General features: G+C 39.6%; 1 protein-coding gene across 2 annotated transcripts in view; it reads right to left on the bottom strand.

Annotated features, from left to right (window-relative positions):
- neto1l (neuropilin (NRP) and tolloid (TLL)-like 1, like) overlaps nt 1-21,307 on the bottom strand; it is an 81,976-nt gene that overhangs the window by 20,897 nt on the left and 39,772 nt on the right. For both annotated transcript variants that reach the window (XM_059327266.1, XM_059327267.1), the window contains exons 5-6: nt 5,596-5,637; nt 5,139-5,266 (exon numbers count right to left, since the gene is read on the bottom strand). In XM_059327266.1, the coding sequence (XP_059183249.1) occupies nt 5,139-5,266; nt 5,596-5,637 (170 nt within the window). The remainder of the gene's footprint in view (nt 1-5,138; nt 5,267-5,595; nt 5,638-21,307) is intronic.

Raw genomic sequence — 21,307 nt, 5'->3', positions numbered from 1 at the left:
TGGATGGTTTAAGCAGAATAGGGGTTGTGGTACATTAGGAGCAGTAGAAAAAGGATAATGCAAAGTAAACCAGCACTTGAACTGTAGTTGGAAAAGCAGCACATCTCACTGAGTCTTATTTATTGAGTGCTTTACCTTGAACATAAGCACCACAGATGTACTACTATATATAAAAATGTAACTATGGTACTATTGTCACGCTGCCAACTGTGAACTGTGAAGTGTGAAACACTGGTGCAGGACAAACAGGAATGCAGCTTCAGGACATGGCTAGCATTGTAAGTGCTGACAGTTGCAGGCTAAACTTGAAAGAACCAAGAAACCAAAGTGTTTTCAATTATTGTTATTTGGTGGAAGGGGCAAACAGTGATAAAAGAAAAAAGCTCTTTCACCATACTGCCACATACACCCTTTTATGCTGTAAAAGATGACAGCCTTATGGACTTGGATCAAAATGATATGGATTTTATAACATGAAATGGTGTGAATGTCCCACTGACTGCAATCGTTTCTTTTTTTCGCTTGGTTTAAGCAGGGAAAAATAATAACCCCAGTTCTTCATGACTGCTATATCTTTGCTCAAGCTTTGCATTCACTGAAGTAACACCTGATCAATGTTAGGTACTAGATTTGACTGGAAATATCATCAAGAGGGCCTCATTATGTGACAGGGATGTGTGCAAACCAACAAACACATAAATAAAAGCTGCTACCAATGATGAAGAAATATCAGACTGCAGATGGCATCACAAAGCCAAATGACGGCAATGGATCAGATAGATACAATCACCAATTTGTAAAGCGAAAGATTGGCTCCAGCAGGAAAATAGGCTGCCTCCTCATTGATTCTGCAGCGCCCAATAATGACGCTGAATCCATCACTGACTGGGGAACAGAATATGTTCTCAGTGTTGCTTTAAAAGGTGCCGGTAAAAGTGTACGTGCTGTTCATTACAGTGAGAATGAATGTCCATATTATGGCCATTATCTTCGTGAAAAGATGCAGAAGGTGTCAGACAGTGCAGGCAGGTGTGGTAGAAAAAATCCAGACAGTGTAAAACAGACAAGACACAAATGATGCCTGTGGAAAATACAGTTATGAGTCAAAATGAGGCAACTGAAAATATTTCCCCACAATGAACAGCTGTCAGCTGAATTCCGACAGCTGTCCAAACAGAAATACCACTAGAAAAATACAGAATAAAGTTTATGAGTGTTATTTTGTCTATGTATGTATGTATATATGTCAAAGGTGATATCGTGTTACACAGCCCCGCCAATAACTGCATATTTATTTTCTATTTTTTTAACGTTCCTACTGTTAAAGCTAATAATTTGTTTTTGAGGTAGCTTCTGCAAAATCTACTTATAAGAAAAATGTCAATTGACACATGGTGGTGTAAAGCAATCACATTATGGCATTAAAATTGCTGCAGTGCTGTCACTTCTGGCAACAACACATGGTCATTATTGCTTACTTGCAGGTATATCTTTCAGTCACTCTCCCCTTTCCTTACATTTCATGCCATCCCTCTCTTTGCCATCTGCCATCTCACCCCTAAACTTCCTCCCTATACATTTAGATCTTTGATCAAATGCATTATTAAGTATATCTTTCCCTTATCCCCTCCTTTCCCATTTTTCCTCCTCCTCTGTCCCCCTCTCCTCCCTTTTCTCTGGAGCACTCCGGTGCAGTCTAATTAGAGCCTCCGGTATAGGATGTCATTATCTCTCTGCTGTTTCTGGCACACTGGGTACAGTGCAGTACTGTATCAGCATAGGGAAATGAAAGCACGTAGCACATACACAGTGTTTCTGCTGGGTGGCATCCTCCACTGCAGTAACATGTGTTTTAGACATAGTGTACAGTAAGTTTTATATATTTCATGTGAAATTGAGTGTGAACAGCGGTGGTGGCGGTGAGAGCTTCAGGACTGTGTGTGTCTGAAGATAGATTTGTGCTAAAAATTTTATTTGCTGCCTTGTCCATCAGTGCCAATGACTGTCAGCCTTTGGCCCATGACTTGCCTTGTGAGACACTCCTGCAGGGCGAAATATGACACTGATTCAGACCAAGGAAAATACATCATACTGCCAGGCTCGATCACTCTGTCGCTCTTTCATTCACATACCCAGCCTTAGACTCTCTTTCTCTCTCTCTCTCTCTCTCTCTCTCACACACACACACACACACACGCATGCATGCCACGCACGCAAAATTGACTTATGGTCCTCTTTGGTGCTCTAGCCACGATGTACTGGCTGACTCACGCACCCCACTTAGAGGCTCTGAGGAATCAATGCTGCTTTTTTGCATCGACCGGAACGTTTAAACGGGGCCAGGGCCCCTTCTTATACCTGCTTCAAAGGTACATTTATTGTATGGCCCCGCATGAGTGCTGATGGTGAAGAGAATGGCTCTAGGTGGATGACGCAGTCTTATAGTTCCTGCGGCCTTGGGGCTTGAAGTAGCTGAATCTGAAGGACATTTCTGAAGGGAAACAAGGGCGTTAGCTGGAAATATGCGACCCGAAGAATATGCCAGATAAGAGCTACTGCTGTGGCCATGAATCACAGTCACACCAATATTATCAGCCACGCATATCATGAGTTAGTGTGTGTAGAACAAAAGCCTGCAGTGCAGTATGAAAAACCTGCATGAAAAAGTACTGTGAAGAAATCACAGTTTTCATCAAAAAGTGTACCAAAGTTAAAATGTGGACTGTATGACTTTAAAAAGAACTCCACAGTGGCCGATGATAACATCTTGTAACATTAACAAGTGCTGAATTAGTGAAACAAACAGTGACACGGTTAAGCTGACATTGCAGCTGCCTTATCTCACTCATGGGAGTACTGGGAGAACGCACACATTCTGAGAACTGAAACCCACAAATGAAATCCTATAAAGTACGTTACTAGTTTGTATGTATTGACTTCATACCTTGCAATTATTTTTATTATGGTTAATCGTCTGAACCACAAGCACATTGAGGTTGTTTTTTTTTGTTGCTCCTGTCACTAGTTTCTCACTGCGGCCTCATTTTTCCCTGCTGTATATAAGTCTTGCACCTCTTTGGAAACAGCATAATCATGGCTAGATATATGGAGAAATCTGACTGGTCACCCCAGGTGTCACCCCATCATCCTAATTTATGATTGGCTATTTGCCAGGAGTCTTTAGGCTTATTCTTTTGAATTTTGTTGCTACTTTATGCTGTTTTTTTTTAAATGTGCATTGTTTTTTTTAAGTAGCCTACTTCTGTGGAGCCACTATTCTTTTTGATGACTTAAAAAGTACTGTTAATGTCACTCTGACACATTTTTGCACATGCATATATGCACTTCATGCCAGCCCTGCCTAAACAGTGCCCCACTTGGGCCACCCCAGTCAAAAAAAAGTCTGAAAATGTCAGATATACAGTAGTGTTCAATATACAGGGGTGAACACACCCCTTTCAATAATTGCCCAATTGCACAGCCTTAAGAGCGTGCATATCACGAATGCTGGGTCTTGTTGGTTTTCTGAGAATCTTCTGCACCTTCTGGTACCTTGTTTGCCATGTAGCAATAAAAAATATACTAAAAACCTGGATTAATCTGGTTAGTCACATTGGACTGCTATTATTGAACACTACTGTAATGTCATAAATCATAAAAAGTCCTCTTGTCTTTACGCTGTGTAAACAGCCTGCAGTTCAGGTTAACGTCAAAGTTCCGCTACATTTTTGTCATGTGAATCAGCTGAGTTATTCATGGCTTTGCAGTTTTGCATTTTTTTAATTATTATTTTAAGCTTATATGGTTTGGTTTTTGATGGAAGTGTTCATCAAACATGATTTTAAGGAGTTTCTGGCTATGACAAATGGTGTACTTTGGTGTGTGTAAAAAAGTAAACATCTCTTTCAAACCTACCGGCAGATTGTGTTGTTCGGAGGGTTAAAGGAGGTTGTTCTTTATATCTACATTTTTTATCTTCTCACAAAAATGCTTTAATGTCTGAAATTAAAAGTTAAACAAGCTTTTTGAACACCATTAAGCCATTATAGCATAAACTACAGGTGCATTTTGCCACACCATTGACAATTACTGTACTATAAATGTGACTAAACTCTTTAAATCCTCAAATCACAGGCCTCATAACAGTTTCTGCCCTTGACTGAGTTGTTGTAACCATAAAAGTCAAAGTAAAAATGTGGCCTTTTTATATTAAATCAAACCCTGCACCCAGATGAGGGCTAAAACTATTTCAGGAGTAGATTTACTGCAGTCATGTGCTGGACTGTGTGTCTGTATGTGTGTGTGTGTGTATATGTTCAGGCCATATGGACTCATATGAGTTATAAGTTATAGCGTTTATAAAATGTGGCACTGCTGCTCTCCCCTCGGGAAAATTTTAATCCTGTAGCATTAATGCAGCACAGGTAGCTCTGCGAGATAAGGAAGTATGTCTGGTGTGTGTTAGGGGATGTAGTGAAGGTGTGTGGATGTACGTCAGTGTTTGTATATGCATGCAGGGTGGTGTGGAGAACACTGGGAGAGAAAACAAATGCAGGCTGTAGGAGGCCTCAGGGTCAGACGCATGGCAACACTATTTCATCAGCACTAAGGCTCCCTCCTTCTCTCTCTCTTTCTGTCTGTCCGGTCTACCCCCACTCATCTCTTTCTCCTTCCATCCCTCTATTCCTCTTGGCAACAGCTTGCTGATTAAAAAAATGGGCCTGACCTCAAGTAAACCCTTCTGCCTATCTGTCTGACCCTAGCAGAGGAACAAGTCCCCCCGCAGCCACAGATATTCACATCGGGATAGTGCTGACAGCTGCACACAAACCCACATGCAATATCAAAGCTTCCTGATGCAAGCCCTGATCTGACTGCATGTGTGAAGGAATGATGAATGGAAGCAGCAAATTAATAGCAAAATACTCAATGGAGACTTGAAGTTGAAGCTTAAAGTTTCTCAATGACTGAAGACATACAGTCTCGCAGCGTCTATTTTACTTGATTTGTTGCCTGACGTAACTGCTGTCATAACCCCAGCTGATGGGAACACAATTTAATTTTATTATGTGACATTTCAAAATTTGGCAGTTAATCTAATTCACAGTTGGATGGGAGCGTAGCTTAGCGTCACTAACCTTGGAGCGCGGCGGAGCACGGATGTACCATTTGCAGTCGACGGCCTCTGTGGCGCCAGCCTTCCCGTCTCTGGTGATCTGATGGGACTCAACGATACCTTCTGGACCAACCATGTCATACTGACAGGCTGAAACACACGCATATGCATAAACACAAACAAATGCACACATTGATACATGTGTGCAGTTCAAGCAAGCACACATTGACTCACAAATACCACAGAGCTACAGACACGTACATACTTCAAACAACTAGAATAGAATAATACATATAACTGGAGGAAGCACAGTATAAATTGGCTTTAAAGTGAATGTGGAAACAAGTGAGACAAAGAACTAGAGAGAGTGAAAGGAAGAAACAGAGGCAGAGAAAGAGAGAGAGAGAGAGAGAGAGAGAGAGAGAGAGAGAGAGAGAGAGAGAGAGAGAGAGAGAGAGAGAGAGAGGGAGTATACCTACAGGGCAGAGGTGGGGGGACTCCCAAATCTGCAAAGTCCGGATCTGATGAGAGAGCAGAAGAGGGGTGGGGGAATTCATTTTTAATACATGATTACAAAATCAGGATCCTCACATAGGCAAAAACAACCAGGTGTACCAATGTAGAAAGGAACTTCCTGCAGAGAAAACAACAAATTGTTGCCCTTACTCCTAAATTATTTTGGCTTGGCTACACTCTCTTGTTTGCAGTTGCCTGAAAGAAAGCCGTTGGCATGTTGGCTGCTGCCAGTGTCGATTTCCATCATGCTCAGAAGGTCAATAATTGGAGTAAAAGGTCATAAGATCCAGAGTTTGATATGAATCGATGAGACTGTCCCCCCTAAAAAATAACCCCAGAGGTTGTTTGTATAGGCAACTTACTGTGACCCATATTTACGTTTATTGTTAGGTGGTGACCTCTAGTGGCCGTAGTTATGAGGGAAGCAAAGCAGGAAGTTAGGTGACGTAGAACAAAGACAGAGTCTGTTTAGGGCGGAAGGAGGAGTGGTAGATGAGTCAAACTAACACAGGACTTTGACCCAGGAGACAGCTGGCTGTGTTGACTAAAGTCAACATTGAGTTATTTCAACTTCATGTAACAAGCATAACTACGGAAGAAGATTATGGCCAAGTAGGGAAAAAAAAGAATGAGTTGAAATACAATAGACAAAAAGTCGAAATGTCGAGAATAAAGTCAACTTTTTGAGTCTGGTAAAGTAGACTGCAAACTCCAAACTGATTTCCCTAAATACGTCTAATATATGTCGGAAAAAATTCACATAAATAATATAAAAGCAAATTTCCCCAAAACAATAGTTGTGGTAGCCTACTGCCAAGAATTCCTAATTTATCTGTAGGGATATTATAGTTTACCACCCCCTTAAATATTGTGGTAATTGCTCATTGCTCAATCAACATTGATGAAAATCAGGTTGTAGCTTGCAGTCTACCTGCAACTGTTCAGATAGACGTGCCGTTTCTCTGAAACAATGTTCCTCTGATGACTTATTGACACAGGAACAACCAATCTGTGAATATCTATCCAACTTTACCAAATACAAACAGTCGACTTTATTCTTGACATTTCGACTTCAACTGCATAATGAAAAAACTTTCCTCCTCTCATTATTTTTTTTCTTCTAGCTGGCCCTAATCATCTTCCATACATAACTACATCACATTCAACATCATGTTTGTAATAACATCATGTAAGTACTGATTTAACGCAAACTAACCCTATTGCATTGAGGTATGAGGACCTGTAGCTCTCGCATAATAGTATAGGAACAAATGATCTATGTGGTCTTATGGGTTGGAGGATAATAATATATTATAATAACATGCATTTTGCATTTAATGGTAAGATTAAACCTATGTTTTTAGTCTCATTCCAGTTATTGTGTGTGCAAAAGTCTCCTCTAGCCACAGGTGAAGACTGTGGAAGTACAGTCCATTAACTGTGAAGTAATTTCTGATTTGTGAAAACCCAACTCTAAATTGCTCTTATGCTAACCAAATGAAGAGAATGAGCCCACCACAGTATCCCCACTCGCCTAAAATTATGTAAAACACCCTCATTAGAGCTATATTAGTCAAAATCTGGAATCAACCAAATTTACTGGCAATTAAGGCTTTGCAAGCAAATTTAGAGGATCAAGGTCAAACTCTTGTGCAGTAGATGTTCTCTTGGGGTTTCATTCAACATGCTCATCACCAGAATATGCAGCTGTATTTTACAGCAACTTTGACAGTAATTTGGTTTAATTAGGTTGAGTATAATAAGAGCAGATACTTTTTGTGAGGCAGAGTAGCTGTGAAAAACTGTTAGTTAGCTGTTAGTATGTTGTTTTCTGGGGGAATAACAGCTTGTCCAACTAAAAGCATGTGACAATAAGGTCACTTTCACGGTACTATTGACTTAACAGGACTGAATACAGTGTAAGTCTCAATAAGAATACACTGGGGATAATGTTTTTTGGACTGACACATTAAATGTGAGTAAGAACTCCTCTGAGCTCACAATATAAGTTTAAGTCTTATCTTTATTCCCTTTTGCAGAGTCAGAACAAAACAGAACTGAAGCTTAACAGAGATAAATGGAAGAGCAAAAACATTAGAAAGGTTTCAGAAAATTTTAGCAGACCGTTGGGGACTGCGAATCTAATCCTTAACCAAACTTTAACACACAGAGAATAAAAAAATAAACTTTACAAAGCTGATACCATACATTTTGTCAGCTAAATAAGATAAGGGAAGTGTCTGGTAAAGTTTTGAAAGTCAGCTTGAAGTGAAAAGGTTTTAAACACTTTTTTTTCTGTATAATGTTGCAATAAATTACATCAACAGGCCCGGCCTCGCTGAGGTGTGTTACCTCGTCTTGCTAGTGAAACATCAGTCTTGTCTCTTATCCCCATAGATTCAATATCGCTCCTCAGATGACTTCACACAAGACAGAAATTGACTCTTGAACAATGTCTCCTGCTCTTTCACGTCATCGTTTCTGTGTGCGTGCTTGTTTGTTATATCCACCATCCTCTCTGGCACAATTTCAGACACATCAGCTCCTAAAGCATGAATGACTAAGGTGAATTGTAATCAGAATTAACTTTTACAAAGACAAAAGAAATGATTTTAATGTTATGAGCTTTACTGTTACTTATTTAAAACATGCTCAGGCAACAATTATGAACACTACGAAAGTATTCACAAGATAATTGTTCTTCAGCCAATTTTTTGAGCTAGAATTCTATCACAATGGCCTGGCACGTCATCTGGTTGACATGTCGACATGAAGCATTGTCTTTGGAATTAAAAAAAACCTTCTAAGCTTTCAATACATTCCTGCTGATTCCATTTTATTCTGGCCTAGCGACACAGCAGTTGTGCTTTCAAAGATATACGCCGTTAGGCTCTGGGCTGCATTCATTTGAGGACAGAGCCTGCGGAAATAGGAAACACAAAAAAGGCTTCACATTAAATCTGATTGTTCCTTGCCAACTCGAGACATGGCTACCACTGACTGAGCTCAGTGTGCAAAATGAGGTCTGATTGCACAGCGTGAACACCTTGCCTAAATGTCACATTTTTTTTGTCTGTATGTATGCCCTAATTTTTCTGTCTAGACATGAGTCAGAGCTTCGGTCTGTTTATGCCGGACATGAGGAGCAAGCCTCGTATACCTGGCAATGCTGACAGAACACCGGATGAAAAAAAAAGTCAATGAAATTGCGGGTGAGGGAGGATGAGCATTCAGTGTGTTTGATGATGACACTTGCTGCATAAAACCTATAATCAAAGGAGAGAGATTCTTGGCCCGATTTCAGTGGAGCTCTAGCAGATTCAGAAGAGGTGAACCTCCCCTTATGGTGAAAAGAAGGAGAGCCCGTTGAATGCCTGTGACAAATCTAGCAAGGCTGCAGAAAACCCTCTCCTTGGCTCTTTCAATACAAACCGGGATGTGGTTAAACATTCATGTGAGCTCAAAAGCAGTGAGGAGAGGTGCTTAAAGTGGACTTAAGAGCTTCTTTTTCTTTACAATTCTTCACTGATTAATTGTTGCTTTCAAACTAGGCTGAAAATATTGGAGCTATTAAAAGCTGAATGGGGAATATAATTTTAAAATACAGGTGGCTCCTCTGGCCTTGGATAGTTAACTGGTAGTGAACAACTTTTTGTCTTTGAGAAAAGCAATGCTGTTGCTTGTACAGTTCAAACAAATCCACCCACATGGCTACGCTCTTGGAGAGGTGTTGAATTTCTTTCTTTCAAATCACATTCACTGTAATTTCCCATGTACTAATTCTCACAGAAGTGAATCAAAGCTGTCCAGCCTCTTTAAGTAGAGAAACGTAATGCCAGTCACTGATAAATGTGAGTCATGAGTGATATTTAATGAACACATGTGACTGAATATTTAAGTGAGCCACACATAAGACCCTATTACGGCTGCAACTAACTATTTTCAGTATTGAATTGTCTGACGATTTTTTTAATATTCATAATTTTGTCTGTAAAGAGTCAGAAAACGATGTAAAATGCCTATCACAGCTTCCACAAGACCAAGTTGACATAATCAAACAGCTTGTCTTGTACCATCAATGGACCTTAATGACTCAAAGATTTATACTAAAGGATATATGACAAGTAGTGCACTATAATTCCTATATAACCAATGGCATCATGACTCAGAAGTTCTTAGGTGGCGACCTCTAGTGGCTGTGATTATTATGCCAAAGGAGGGAGTCAAGTGATTAAGTTTAAAGAGCAACAAAGTCTGCGAATGATGGAGGTCAGTGTGTATGGACGGGTCAAAAAACAGTCATTTGTAGTTAATTTTTAAGTTCACTTCCATACATAACTAGGGAAGTAGTTAATAAACCCCAAAGTATGATAACTTTGTGGAGCCTAAATCTTGCCAACTAGTTTTTGAGGCTTTCAAGGCACCAATCACAATAAATAATTTTAGGTTACAAAATACAACATTTGCCTGATTTAAAGTTACTTCCTTATGTAACAACTTCCAGTCTTTTATCCGAATACAGAGATCGACAATTTTTTTTAGGTTAAACATATACAGATAATAACATCTCTGTCACCTCCTTTGTCTCCCTCTCTTTGTGTGTCTTGTCTTCTAACTCTCAGCACGAAAATGTATTTCCCAAAAATGTCTAACCATTACTGTTACTTTTATGTGCACAATATACATAAGCCCCCTTCCTATATCTATTCATGTTGGTTGACGCTTAGGTGTGTGTAGCGAGCAGGTAGGCAGGCCGGGAAGCAGACAGGAACGAGGGATGAGAAAATCAAAGTGGAAGACAGTTAATGAAACAGTGACCTTCAGGTCATCTGTGCAGGTTGCGCCAGAGATTTATTATTGGGCTTTGGCATCACTTAACCCACCACGATCACAAGGCCAAGCAACCTCAGAGGATAGATGCGTGATGTATGCGGGTACCCACACACGCACAAACACGCACATACACTTTTGATAAATGCTATTCTAAACATGGCAACAAAGATCCCGCAAAGAGGCTGCTGTGCCTATAAATGCCTCTCCGGCGACCCTTGACCTTTTTAGACTCTGGATCCTGAATTTCAATCAGGTGAGTTCCATCCCCTTCGCCATCAATCACCCCCTCTCCTTCGCTGCCCTCCTTGATTAATCGATTCAATCAATTACATGGATTGATAAAATGATTGATGAACTATATAAAGTGCGTGTACTCTTTCCATGGCATGTGATTTAACCTTGTTATTTATAAGCTGGATGCCCCGGCTCGGTCAAACTGTGTACTATTTGATTACAGGATGAACATGAAACTTCAAAAGCATCACTGTATGTGCTGCAATGAATAACAAACCCCATAATAATAAAATAAATTTGACCACACATACTGTATGTGCTGACATGTGGAATATGTGCTGCCATTGTATTCACACTGCAGCTTCTGTATAGTGCTCTCCACTGCATTGTATAAATGGCTTTGCCTGACTGAGCTGAATTCAGAGCACATCCACACATGGCCACACCCTCTCCTCTCTTCATAAAGCTCGACTAAGAATGTAATCTTCTGGGGCTCACTGTATTTACCCTTTGCAACACAAAAAATGCTCACTTTAAAGCCCGGGACACAGACTTTAAGTTGGCCTGCAGCAGAGGTCCTAAGTCCTTTTTCAGCCAAGGACCCCTTACAACATGGAGAACATACGGGACCCCCTCATTTATGATCTGTGTAGTTATTTAACATAGCCTATTTTTTTACACTCATATAGTCTTAGTTATGCTAAAAAAAACCCAACACAGGACAAAATATTACACGTCATAAGCATATCTGCACCATCTCAACACAGAACACCCATAAAACAATGCAATTGCCATCAATTTATTTAGCTGCAAGTAACAAACCCAAGGTTGTCATTATTCAAATATGCCTAAAATGCAACCTGCAATATAGCCTATAGATATAATATATATTGCGCTATGCTATGCCATGCAACAATGTACGCCTTAGCAAACATTATCATAAACATTGCCGCTAATATTACTACAGGTTTGAATATTTGCTTAGTTTATATGCTTTGTACTGTAGTTTTTTGTGAGATTTGTCCAAATGGTGTTGCCGTACCCCAACAGAAACATTTGCTAACTGCTAACTGCTGCTGTGGGCATTGTTGTGCATGAATGCCCTAAAAGAGCACGTTCATTGTGCTCATATTTTTGGTGAACAGTGAACTGAACTCATCGTTTTGCAACTAATGAACATGAACCTGTCACATCCATAGACTGTATGGTCCCATCGTTAGCTTGCTAGCATACATTCCATCCATTAGCTAGCTAACAGCCCATACATGCTGACTATTCTACTTGCTAGCCTTGCACAAAGTAACATTCCTATAATTTGTTGTCGCAACTGTCGCAATACTTCACTTCAACAAATAATGTAAAAATGCTTCTGGGTGACAGGAATTCGTTTTTAAATGTTTTATTTTTTTGGTCTCCCCCAACGTTGACTCCATGGCTACAACATTGAACCTACCAAACTGTTCTTTAACAAAATATGAAAAGGCAAATAAAGAGAGTGTGGAGTGAGACATTTTAGTCTTACGCATACATAAGATGATTCCTTAGAAAAGAACATGATGCCTCTGTTAAACGAAAGGAAAAAGTATGTGATGATAATTTAAACTAACAAATGCAAAAAACTTTTCATGGACCCCACATTAAGAATCACAGCTCTACAGCACAGTGCCTACACATACTGAGCTCCCTTAAAAAGCAAAATGCTGTCATCATTCTGTCAAAACTCTCCTCACACCAACTTACAGCAGGTATGCACCTGTGTATGAAATCATTGCTAGCAAAGCCAGACTGATGCACACAGAGAATTTACAGAAGTTATGTGCAAATGCCCCCAGAAGCAAACACGAGCAGCTTGCAAATGCCAGCTCAAATTTGCTCATCACATTGCTTCAAAAACAAGTTTATAATGCCAGCGGTGCGGCGACGGTAATTCAGTTTGGCAGCCAGGCGCAAAAATAATCATTAGGAATTTGTTCTAGTAAAAAATTCCGAAACAAATGATGAGTAGGCCCTGATTAGCTCTGTTTGGCTGTGTAGTGGGAAATGTCCTTTATTGAAAAAGTGCAGGCACACACACATAAATGAAACAGAGCATTGCAGAAGTGTCAGGAGATGTAAATTTCTAGTAACTGTACAGTCCCAGAAGTATTGTATTGCTCTTCATAATACAGGCACAACACTATGTTTTATTAATGAGACACACTACGTCTCATTTGGAACTGAACATTAGGCTCCACTGCATCCCCTCAGTATTAGCTGCAGAGCCAAATGTATGTTAAACAGCATATGAATGAGGCTCATGGTTATCAGTGTGTGGCAATATTCCAGCAACCAAAGGACACAAACATGCAGAGTGCACACACAAACACAGTCCCGCACACACATAAACTCAATTTCCCAGTGGCCTCATTTCCTCTCAGCTGCTCGGCGGTGACATTTAAATAAGCATCTGATTAATAATCTCTGCTAAAGTGGTTGATCAAGCTAATGAATGGCTGCCATTAATCACACCAGGCACAGCTGTGGATGGAGTTGGAGAGACAGACAGAGGAAGAGGTAGAGAGATAGAGTAGGGAAGGGGAAGGAAAGATTTTCCACTGTTTGATTACTTCCAGCCCTTTCAATCACAACTAAAGCACAATTTTGGCAGAGGTGATTGTGTCTGTCATATTTTCACAGTTCCCTGTATTGAGTGCGTGTCTGCAGTTTTCAATCTAGCAAGTCACCCAGCGTTCAACTCCCAAAACAAACCTACATGTGACTATTCAAAAACACTGCCTGAGCAAACAAAAGGCTTTTGTAAAAAAAAAAAAAAGAAAAAAAAAAGAAGGTATTTTTCAGATCAAACGGCACTGTTAACATTAGCCATGTAGCTAATACCCACTCGTCGGAGCTTTGTTGACCCCGCGGATGACAGCCCAACTACACAGAACAGTAGCTGTGAAAAGAGGAGGCCACAGGATCTGCCGGGGACTGATAGGATTCACCACACCCTGGGTGTCATGGCCAGTGAGCTGGGTCTGTGCCCTGAACAGCGATTAGCAGCGATGTGTACCCCAACGCCACGCCACAAGCAACACCAGCTACACACCAACGGTGCCGCTAAGAACTCCACTGAACTAGTCTGCAGAGGGGAAGAGAGAATGAAAAGTGCGTCTCGTGCTGGTGGTGCACAAAGTGACATGAATTACAATTTTTTTCTGTTGTTTATTCAGGGAAGCTTAACTTACAGCCTGCCCTTGACCTGTATTTATCACAGCAGCCAGCAGAACTATAATACAATCCAAAATATGGCGTGTGACACAGTGTGGGGGTCTTGCAGCAAAGAGATGTCAGTGGGAAAAAGCTGCTGAGTAATCCCAACCCCTGTCTCAACTAATCAATGGTTCAAGTGCCCTTGAGCAAGGCACTTAACCCCAATACTGTACGACCCAGTGGAGGCGCTCAGTATCCAGAAGAATCTGTTTTAAAATAATGAGATCATCTGTCGGAGCATGGAGGACAGACTGTCACAGCATTTCAGATAGATTACAAGAACTGTGCGATCTCTGCCCTTGTGTGTGAACTAATGATTCATGTGATACATTATTGATCTCCATAAGGGAAGCAGCTATAGGACAGATCTTGAGGCAGACAGGGATACAGTATCTGGCTCAAGGACAATGCAGCTGGGCACATGACACTCAGGGTCATCAGGTTCATCTCTTACCTCTAAACCAGTGGATCCCAACCTGCTTTAGTCTCACAGCTTCATGGCCCTGTCACATGAACGCATAAACACCTCCATCAACACCATATTTATTATATAAAAGTGGACTTTGTTGATACAATTGACCTGTCAGTATTTTGTTCAGTCATGTTTGCATTTGTACTACTACCACTAAGGGTAACATAAGCTCAAAATAATTTTTCAACAATTTATCCATAACTTTGAGGGAAGAAATTATCGTTAAATATTTTTTTTTTTTTCAATATAAAGCCGTGACAAACACCTAAAGTTCAATACATGTGGGCTACTTTAATATAGTAGCCAACAGAATAAAGGCTTTTTATATTTACTATTTCCTTTCCTTGTTTGTTAATTATTTAAAAGTGCCAGGATCATATGCCTATTAATTTTGAACAAGAGCACCCGGCACATTTTTTATTTTTTAATTACATTTTTAAAGGACCATTTCCCAAATCAAGAATTCATATTTTTCTTCACATCTGTAGTGCTATTATTCAATACAGATAACTTTGTATTAGTTATCTGTAGAGATGTCTGCCTTATCTCAAATATAATGGAACAATATGCAACTTCACTTACAGTGCTCAAAGAGCCGGAAAAAATAATTAGAAAAAGTTACTGTTGTGAGCAGTTTCATGTTGGAACTATTTTCTTTCTTACGAACTAGGGACGCTATAAATGTTTACATCTACGAAAGAAAATAGGTCCTACATGAAAATTCTCACAGCACTAACTTTGAATTATTATAAATAACTGAGTAATGACTTCTGGAGAGACATTGGTGTTGAATTTTTCAAATGTATTTTGTTTTTGTTTCTCTACGGCCTGTTATCTCCAACACACCAAGACATTTATTGATAAATAGCACTACAAGTAAGGGAAAAAATGATTGAAAAATGATTTTGGGGTAAACTATCCCTTTAAAGTTTGATCAATGTGAGACATTATATAAGCTCACATCAATTTTTCCTAATATTTTTATTGTGAAAATAACACTGGTTTATAGATGATAGTGGCGTTATCGTAACAATGGTATTTAATACTACATGGAAGAAGAGAGTTGTTGCTTTGAATATAAAGTTGGGTCTGAAATTCATTCTATAACAATCTTGATTTGCACTCCTAAAATGAGTTAATGAGTTTCTTGAGAATTTCTAACCTGTTAGGATCAAACTAAAAATACTGATAACGCATGAATCACTTTAATCATAATGTGATAGACAGGCAAACTTGCCACATAACACCAGAGTCAGTCACAGCAGTTTTCTCCTGGTCGCTACTCTCTTTTCTCTTCTATCTGCCTGTCTGTCACTGGTGTTGCCATGGTTAGAGTCACAAGTCAGACACAGAGCAGAGACGTTTTGAGTTCTGTTTTTCACTTTCACAAATGATCACTTACTTTACATGTATTACATATATAACAATAACAATTTACTACTACAACACACAAACTGATGTGTGAAACATACTAGAAACAAACTTCTTCAGGTTTAGCCGATTAACATCTGCAAATTATAGAAAAAAAGTCATACTTTTTGAATAAATTTACATTGGTACTTTTTTAACTTTTCTGTCTTACCATATACACTCACTGGCCACTTTATTAGGTACACCTGTTGAACTGCTCATCAACGCAAATATCTCATATCTAAAAAGTGATTTAAGTGACTTTGAACATGGCATGGTTGTTGATGCCAGACAAGTATCCCAAGAACTTCTCTTCTTCTGGGATTTTCACGCACAACCGTCTCTAGGGTTTGCAGAGAATGTCAGAAAAAGAGAAAAAATCCATTGAGAGGCAGTTCTTTTGCTGTTGCCAGAGGTCAGAGGAGAATGGCCAGACTAGTTGGAGATGATAGAAAGGCAACAGTAACTGAAATAACCACTCATTACAACCAAGGTCTGTAGAAGACCATCTCTGAATGCACAACACGTCTAACCTTGAAGCAGATGGGATACAGCAGCAGAACACCACACCGTCACTTTATTAGGTACACCTTGCTAATAACTCATAAAGTGCCGGTGAGTGTATATCAGTACATACTGTATATAAAAAAGAAAACCTTGATTACTTGCATATATATGGTACTGACATACTAAACTGATTCCAGAATAAAAAATTAAACGTGATAATTTGCGAATCCTTTGTCACATATTGAATTTAAAAATGTACATTTTATAATAAGAAAAAGAATAATACTTTGGATTTATAAGCACCTTTCTAACACTTAAGGACACTGTACAATAGTTTAAACAAGAAAAAACAGGGAATGAAAACAAGGCAGGAAATAAAACAAGACAAAGAGAGCGTTGCGGTTACAGAAAAGAACAAAACAAAGAAAAAAGAAGTACAGTGCAAACAAGCGGAGTAAGCTAATTGGAACAGATGAATTCTGATTCTGGATTTAAATAATGGGAGAGAGTCTGTGTTTCGGATGTCCGGTGTGTGTTGAGGGGGGGGGGGCAGAGCGGCTGAAGGCTCTGCTCCCCATAGTGGCAAGGCGGGTGGAACGTACAGAGAGGTTGGAGGAGGGAGATCGGAGGGAGCGGGAGGAGGTGGCAATGTGGAGGACACTGGACAGATAAGGAGGGGCGAGGTTGTGGATGGCCTTGAAGGTGTAGAGGAGGATTTTGTAAATGATGCGAGATTTGACTGGAAGCCAGTGGAGTTGCTGGAGGACGGGGGTGATGTGGTGGACTGAGGGGGTTTTGGTGATGATGCGAGATGAGTTTTGGACCGTTTGAAGTTTATGGAGGAGCTTGTGAGGGAGACCAAAGAGAAGAGAGTTGCAGTAGTCAGTGCAGGAGGTGACAAGACTGGACAAGCACGGAAGTGGTGTGGGGGTTGAGGGAAGGGCAGAGAAGGTTGATGCTGCAGAGGTGGAAATAAGCAGACCGGGTGATGTTATTGATGTGAGAGCAGAAAGATACGGTGCTGTCGAGGATGACACCAAGACTGTTAACCTGAGGGGGGAGGGGGAGACTAAAGAGCTGTTGATTTGGAGAGAGAAACTGTCAACTTTGGAGAAAGTGGATGTGGTGCCAACAAGGAGGATTTCAGTTTTGTCATTATTGAGTTTTAGGAAGTTTGAGGTTTTACGCTCAAAAACCTTAAATAAATACATGGGACATTATTTGTCTTTCTGGACTTTGGACACTGCGACTTGTCAACAAAACTCAACAAATACACCTCACGTCCCAGAGATCTGCTTGGAAGCAGGTTTTGTCAGCTGGTTAAATATGAGGGAGCTGACTGGAGTCAATTCTGATTCTGATCACCAGTTTGTTGGTAGTGGTACATTAGCACTTTGTTTGAGCCTCACAGATCGGGTGGAAAAAACAAGGGACCTGGATACTCACAATAGGACTTTGAAGCACATTCTCTTGAGCTGTATGAAGTTGCCTTACGCCACACATGCCTCTTACCAGATGAAGGCATAGATGAGTCTCTGCTGAAATATTCTGATACCGACTGCGCTGTGCTGCAGACTTACTCGGATGAGCTGGTCAGTGTGCTGCCAGGCTATATTGAGAAATTGGGATCTGGTTTAGGTAAGTTCACTTCAATCCCAAACGCTGTTGGACTTGGAGCATTGCTGATTTCCATGATCATCGAACTGTCCATCAAGAGCAGCACTCAAACACATAATAATACATACGGCATCATCAGACGTGTATTTGATGAAGAGAAAGCCTCAAGTGTCCGGGACACAATGTCAGATTATCTCGGGCGACATCACATATTCATAAACGACACACAATGATTAGAGGTGGAAATACAGAGACTAGAGGTGCAGCTGAGCAACCATCTCACCATCCTCAAAAACTCAAAAACGGACAGATGAGCAGCCGTGGGTTCAAATTCTGGGTTAATGGACCTTCCTTCCACCTGCAGATGTTGATCCATGAGGCTCGACTGAATACTCAGACTGGCAAACCTGCTTCGGACTGTGTTAATGAAATTGAAAATGCCATCAATTTGTATTTGCTGGATCTAGAAAATTTGCTGGAGAAATACAAGACTTACAGGATCAGTACTACTATTATGAGAATGTATTCTGGGAGAAATTGCATTTATTGGTCATGCATTCAACCAGATTGTTATATAAAAAATGAGGAGGAGACAGAATGTGAAATATATGCTCCAATGGAGGCCCTCTGTGGATCTCAACACAGGATTGACGTGTATATCCATCTCCAGTTTAAGGAGTCATTTTTATCAAGAGCAACCTCAACAATCTAATCAACCAAAATGGTTCGCTGAATCTGTCAACAGCAGGTTAGTTTAGTTTGTTTTTTAAGTTTACTCACCTTAAAAATCAACAGTGGTGAAAGAAGTATTTAGATCCATACTTCGTAAAAGTACAAAAGTATCAGCATCAAATTGTACTTAAAGTATCAAACGTAAAAAGTACTTTAACTACTTTATACACTGTTATGAGTTTTAATTTATAAAAATGTCTAATCACTTTAAATTGATCATGTATTTTTATGTTGAATCTCGACCTGAAAAGTAACTAAAGCTGTCAGTTAAGTGTAGTGAAAGAAAAAGTACAATATTTTCCTCTAATATGTAGTGGAGTACAAGTTTAAAGTTACATAAAATGAAAATAATCCTGTAAACATGACAGTGATGGGCAAATCATTTTAGGTAAAAGATTTTGTAAAGTGTTATTTTGTTATTACAGATTTTTGAATGGACCTGATTAAAAGACAGGGCTTCTCATTAATTAATTGTGTATATTAAGACTGTCTTGTTTCTAAACTAATAAATGTATCCTCATAAGTAGAAAGAAAATAAATAAAATATGCATAACATATAAAATCTCTGTTTCGTACACACTATTCCCCACATACTGTACAAATTAAACACACTCTGTTTAATCTGTTTATGTTTTTGGCTTTGGCTTGTTTTCTGAGGTCAATTCTGGGAAGTTGTCTTTGTTTAATTATACAAAACACTTAAAATACACAAAAAGGAATACTGGAAACACTGTGTGTGGTTTGCATTAAATAGTTTCTAAAATACACTGATGTGGTGTGATGTCCTGTGTGTTTTATTTGATTTACTGCTGTAATTCATTTTAATTTCAGTGACTAAAATGTCAGTCTTGTCTCCAGCCCATTGAGCATATTGGCTTTGCAGGATTCTGCTCATTTGTCAACTAATCCATCTCTTTTTCCACACATCCCTCTATATTTTCTCTATATTTTGTTCCTGTAACATTTCTTTTAGGAATATGCTACATACTGCAGTTACCGACACACACAGTGTATGTGCCACATCAAATAAAAGTGTCCATCAAGATTTTTGCTTTGAAAGGACAGCAGGGAATTTAGTTGGATGGAGTTTCACTTCATTTTGCACCTTTATTCACAGTGATGGATTTGAAAAAGCTGTTTATGGCTGTGTGTGTGTGTGTGTGTGTGCAAGAGAGAGAGCTCTTCCATTGGTTCAACTGTTAACTGCAATCCTCCTCCTTCCTTCCTCCCAAATGCCTCTGGGAAACAATGACAAGGGCACAAAGCAACGCTACTCCAGCACCTCATGAACAATGTACCACATGCTACATGAATGTGTGTGTATGTGTGGTTGAGCACTGGTATACTGCAGTGGTGTCGCGGAGTCTTGGTAGGTTGGTAATCTGCTGAGCTTTTAACCATCTTACTGCTGGATAGTTTTATTTGTACTATGCATCAATCAGACAATCGTGTGGTTTTTTTGTAGTCATTGGTGTAGTCATTAGTCTTGGTGTTTTGATGAAAACATAAAGGAGGGAGCAGCTTGCTTGTTAAGAGATTTTAAAATCTCAGCAGATGTTTTGGTAAAAGTGTGATAAATGGCATTGAAGACTTGTGAAACCCTGCGTTGTTAACTCATTCCATCCATCAGAGTCACTGTCTCCACTTACTTCTTCCTCTAGTTTGTGACTGTTGTTGGTGCTGTATTTGTCAGACAGTGCACTCTTTTTGACTAAGTTACATAATGTGTTTTGGTGTCTAGTCTATTTTACAAGTCATTGGGAGTAATGCTGCACACACTACATACAGTACATACATATATATTAAGGTGGATAACGCATCTCTACTTCCTCCAATTCAACAAAAATAAAACCAAAATATTCCAATTATGGGCGCTGCCATCTTATCAGTTTTACAACATCAAAAAATATTTTTAAGTTTGCCGCATGTCCCATTCATATTTATTAAACAGGATTTGGGACCTTTACTGCAACCAGTCACCAGGGGGCGATCAAGATGTCTTGGCTTCACTTTTAGGGAACTATCTATTTATTTTATACATTCTATGATACAGTATAAAAGTTGAATAAAGCCTATGTGCAAAATCTGATGAATTGCTTAAATGTCATTTGAGTCAGCATTGGTTGGGGCTTAAGCCTACAAAATAAAAATAAAATTAAAAAAATCATATCGTAGCATATGGGCAATATGGCCACCTTCAGCCCATGGAATATGTGTTTAAGCAGCGAGTTCACCATATGCCACAAGCTCTCTTAGCCTTAGCCAATCACCAATAATGATATATTCGTCCAATTGCTCAACTCCAGACCCCTGTAGCCCACTCCCCATCTCTGCTGAATGCTCGAGGCTCAGGGCTACATTAGCTGCTCCTAGCATAACAAACTCATGTCCTATCACACTGTCACTGGTTGAATTGTATCGTGGGTAATAGGTTCTCAAGACATAGACAAAGAAGAAGAATATTCTGAAGAAAAAGGGCGATATCTCTGGTTCTGCTGCATCAATTTTGGCACTGTTGCTATCCATTGTGAGTAGGAAAACACTGTTGGTACTGCTAAAATTGGTGAAATACATGCATGTACACACCATGACATCTCTGGAATACTGTACATGTAGCT

The sequence above is a fragment of the Centropristis striata genome, chromosome 23 (assembly GCF_030273125.1).
Source record: "Centropristis striata isolate RG_2023a ecotype Rhode Island chromosome 23, C.striata_1.0, whole genome shotgun sequence".
NCBI classification, from domain to species: Eukaryota; Metazoa; Chordata; class Actinopteri; order Perciformes; family Serranidae; genus Centropristis; species Centropristis striata.
This window is presented reverse-complemented; position numbering and strand designations above follow the sequence as displayed.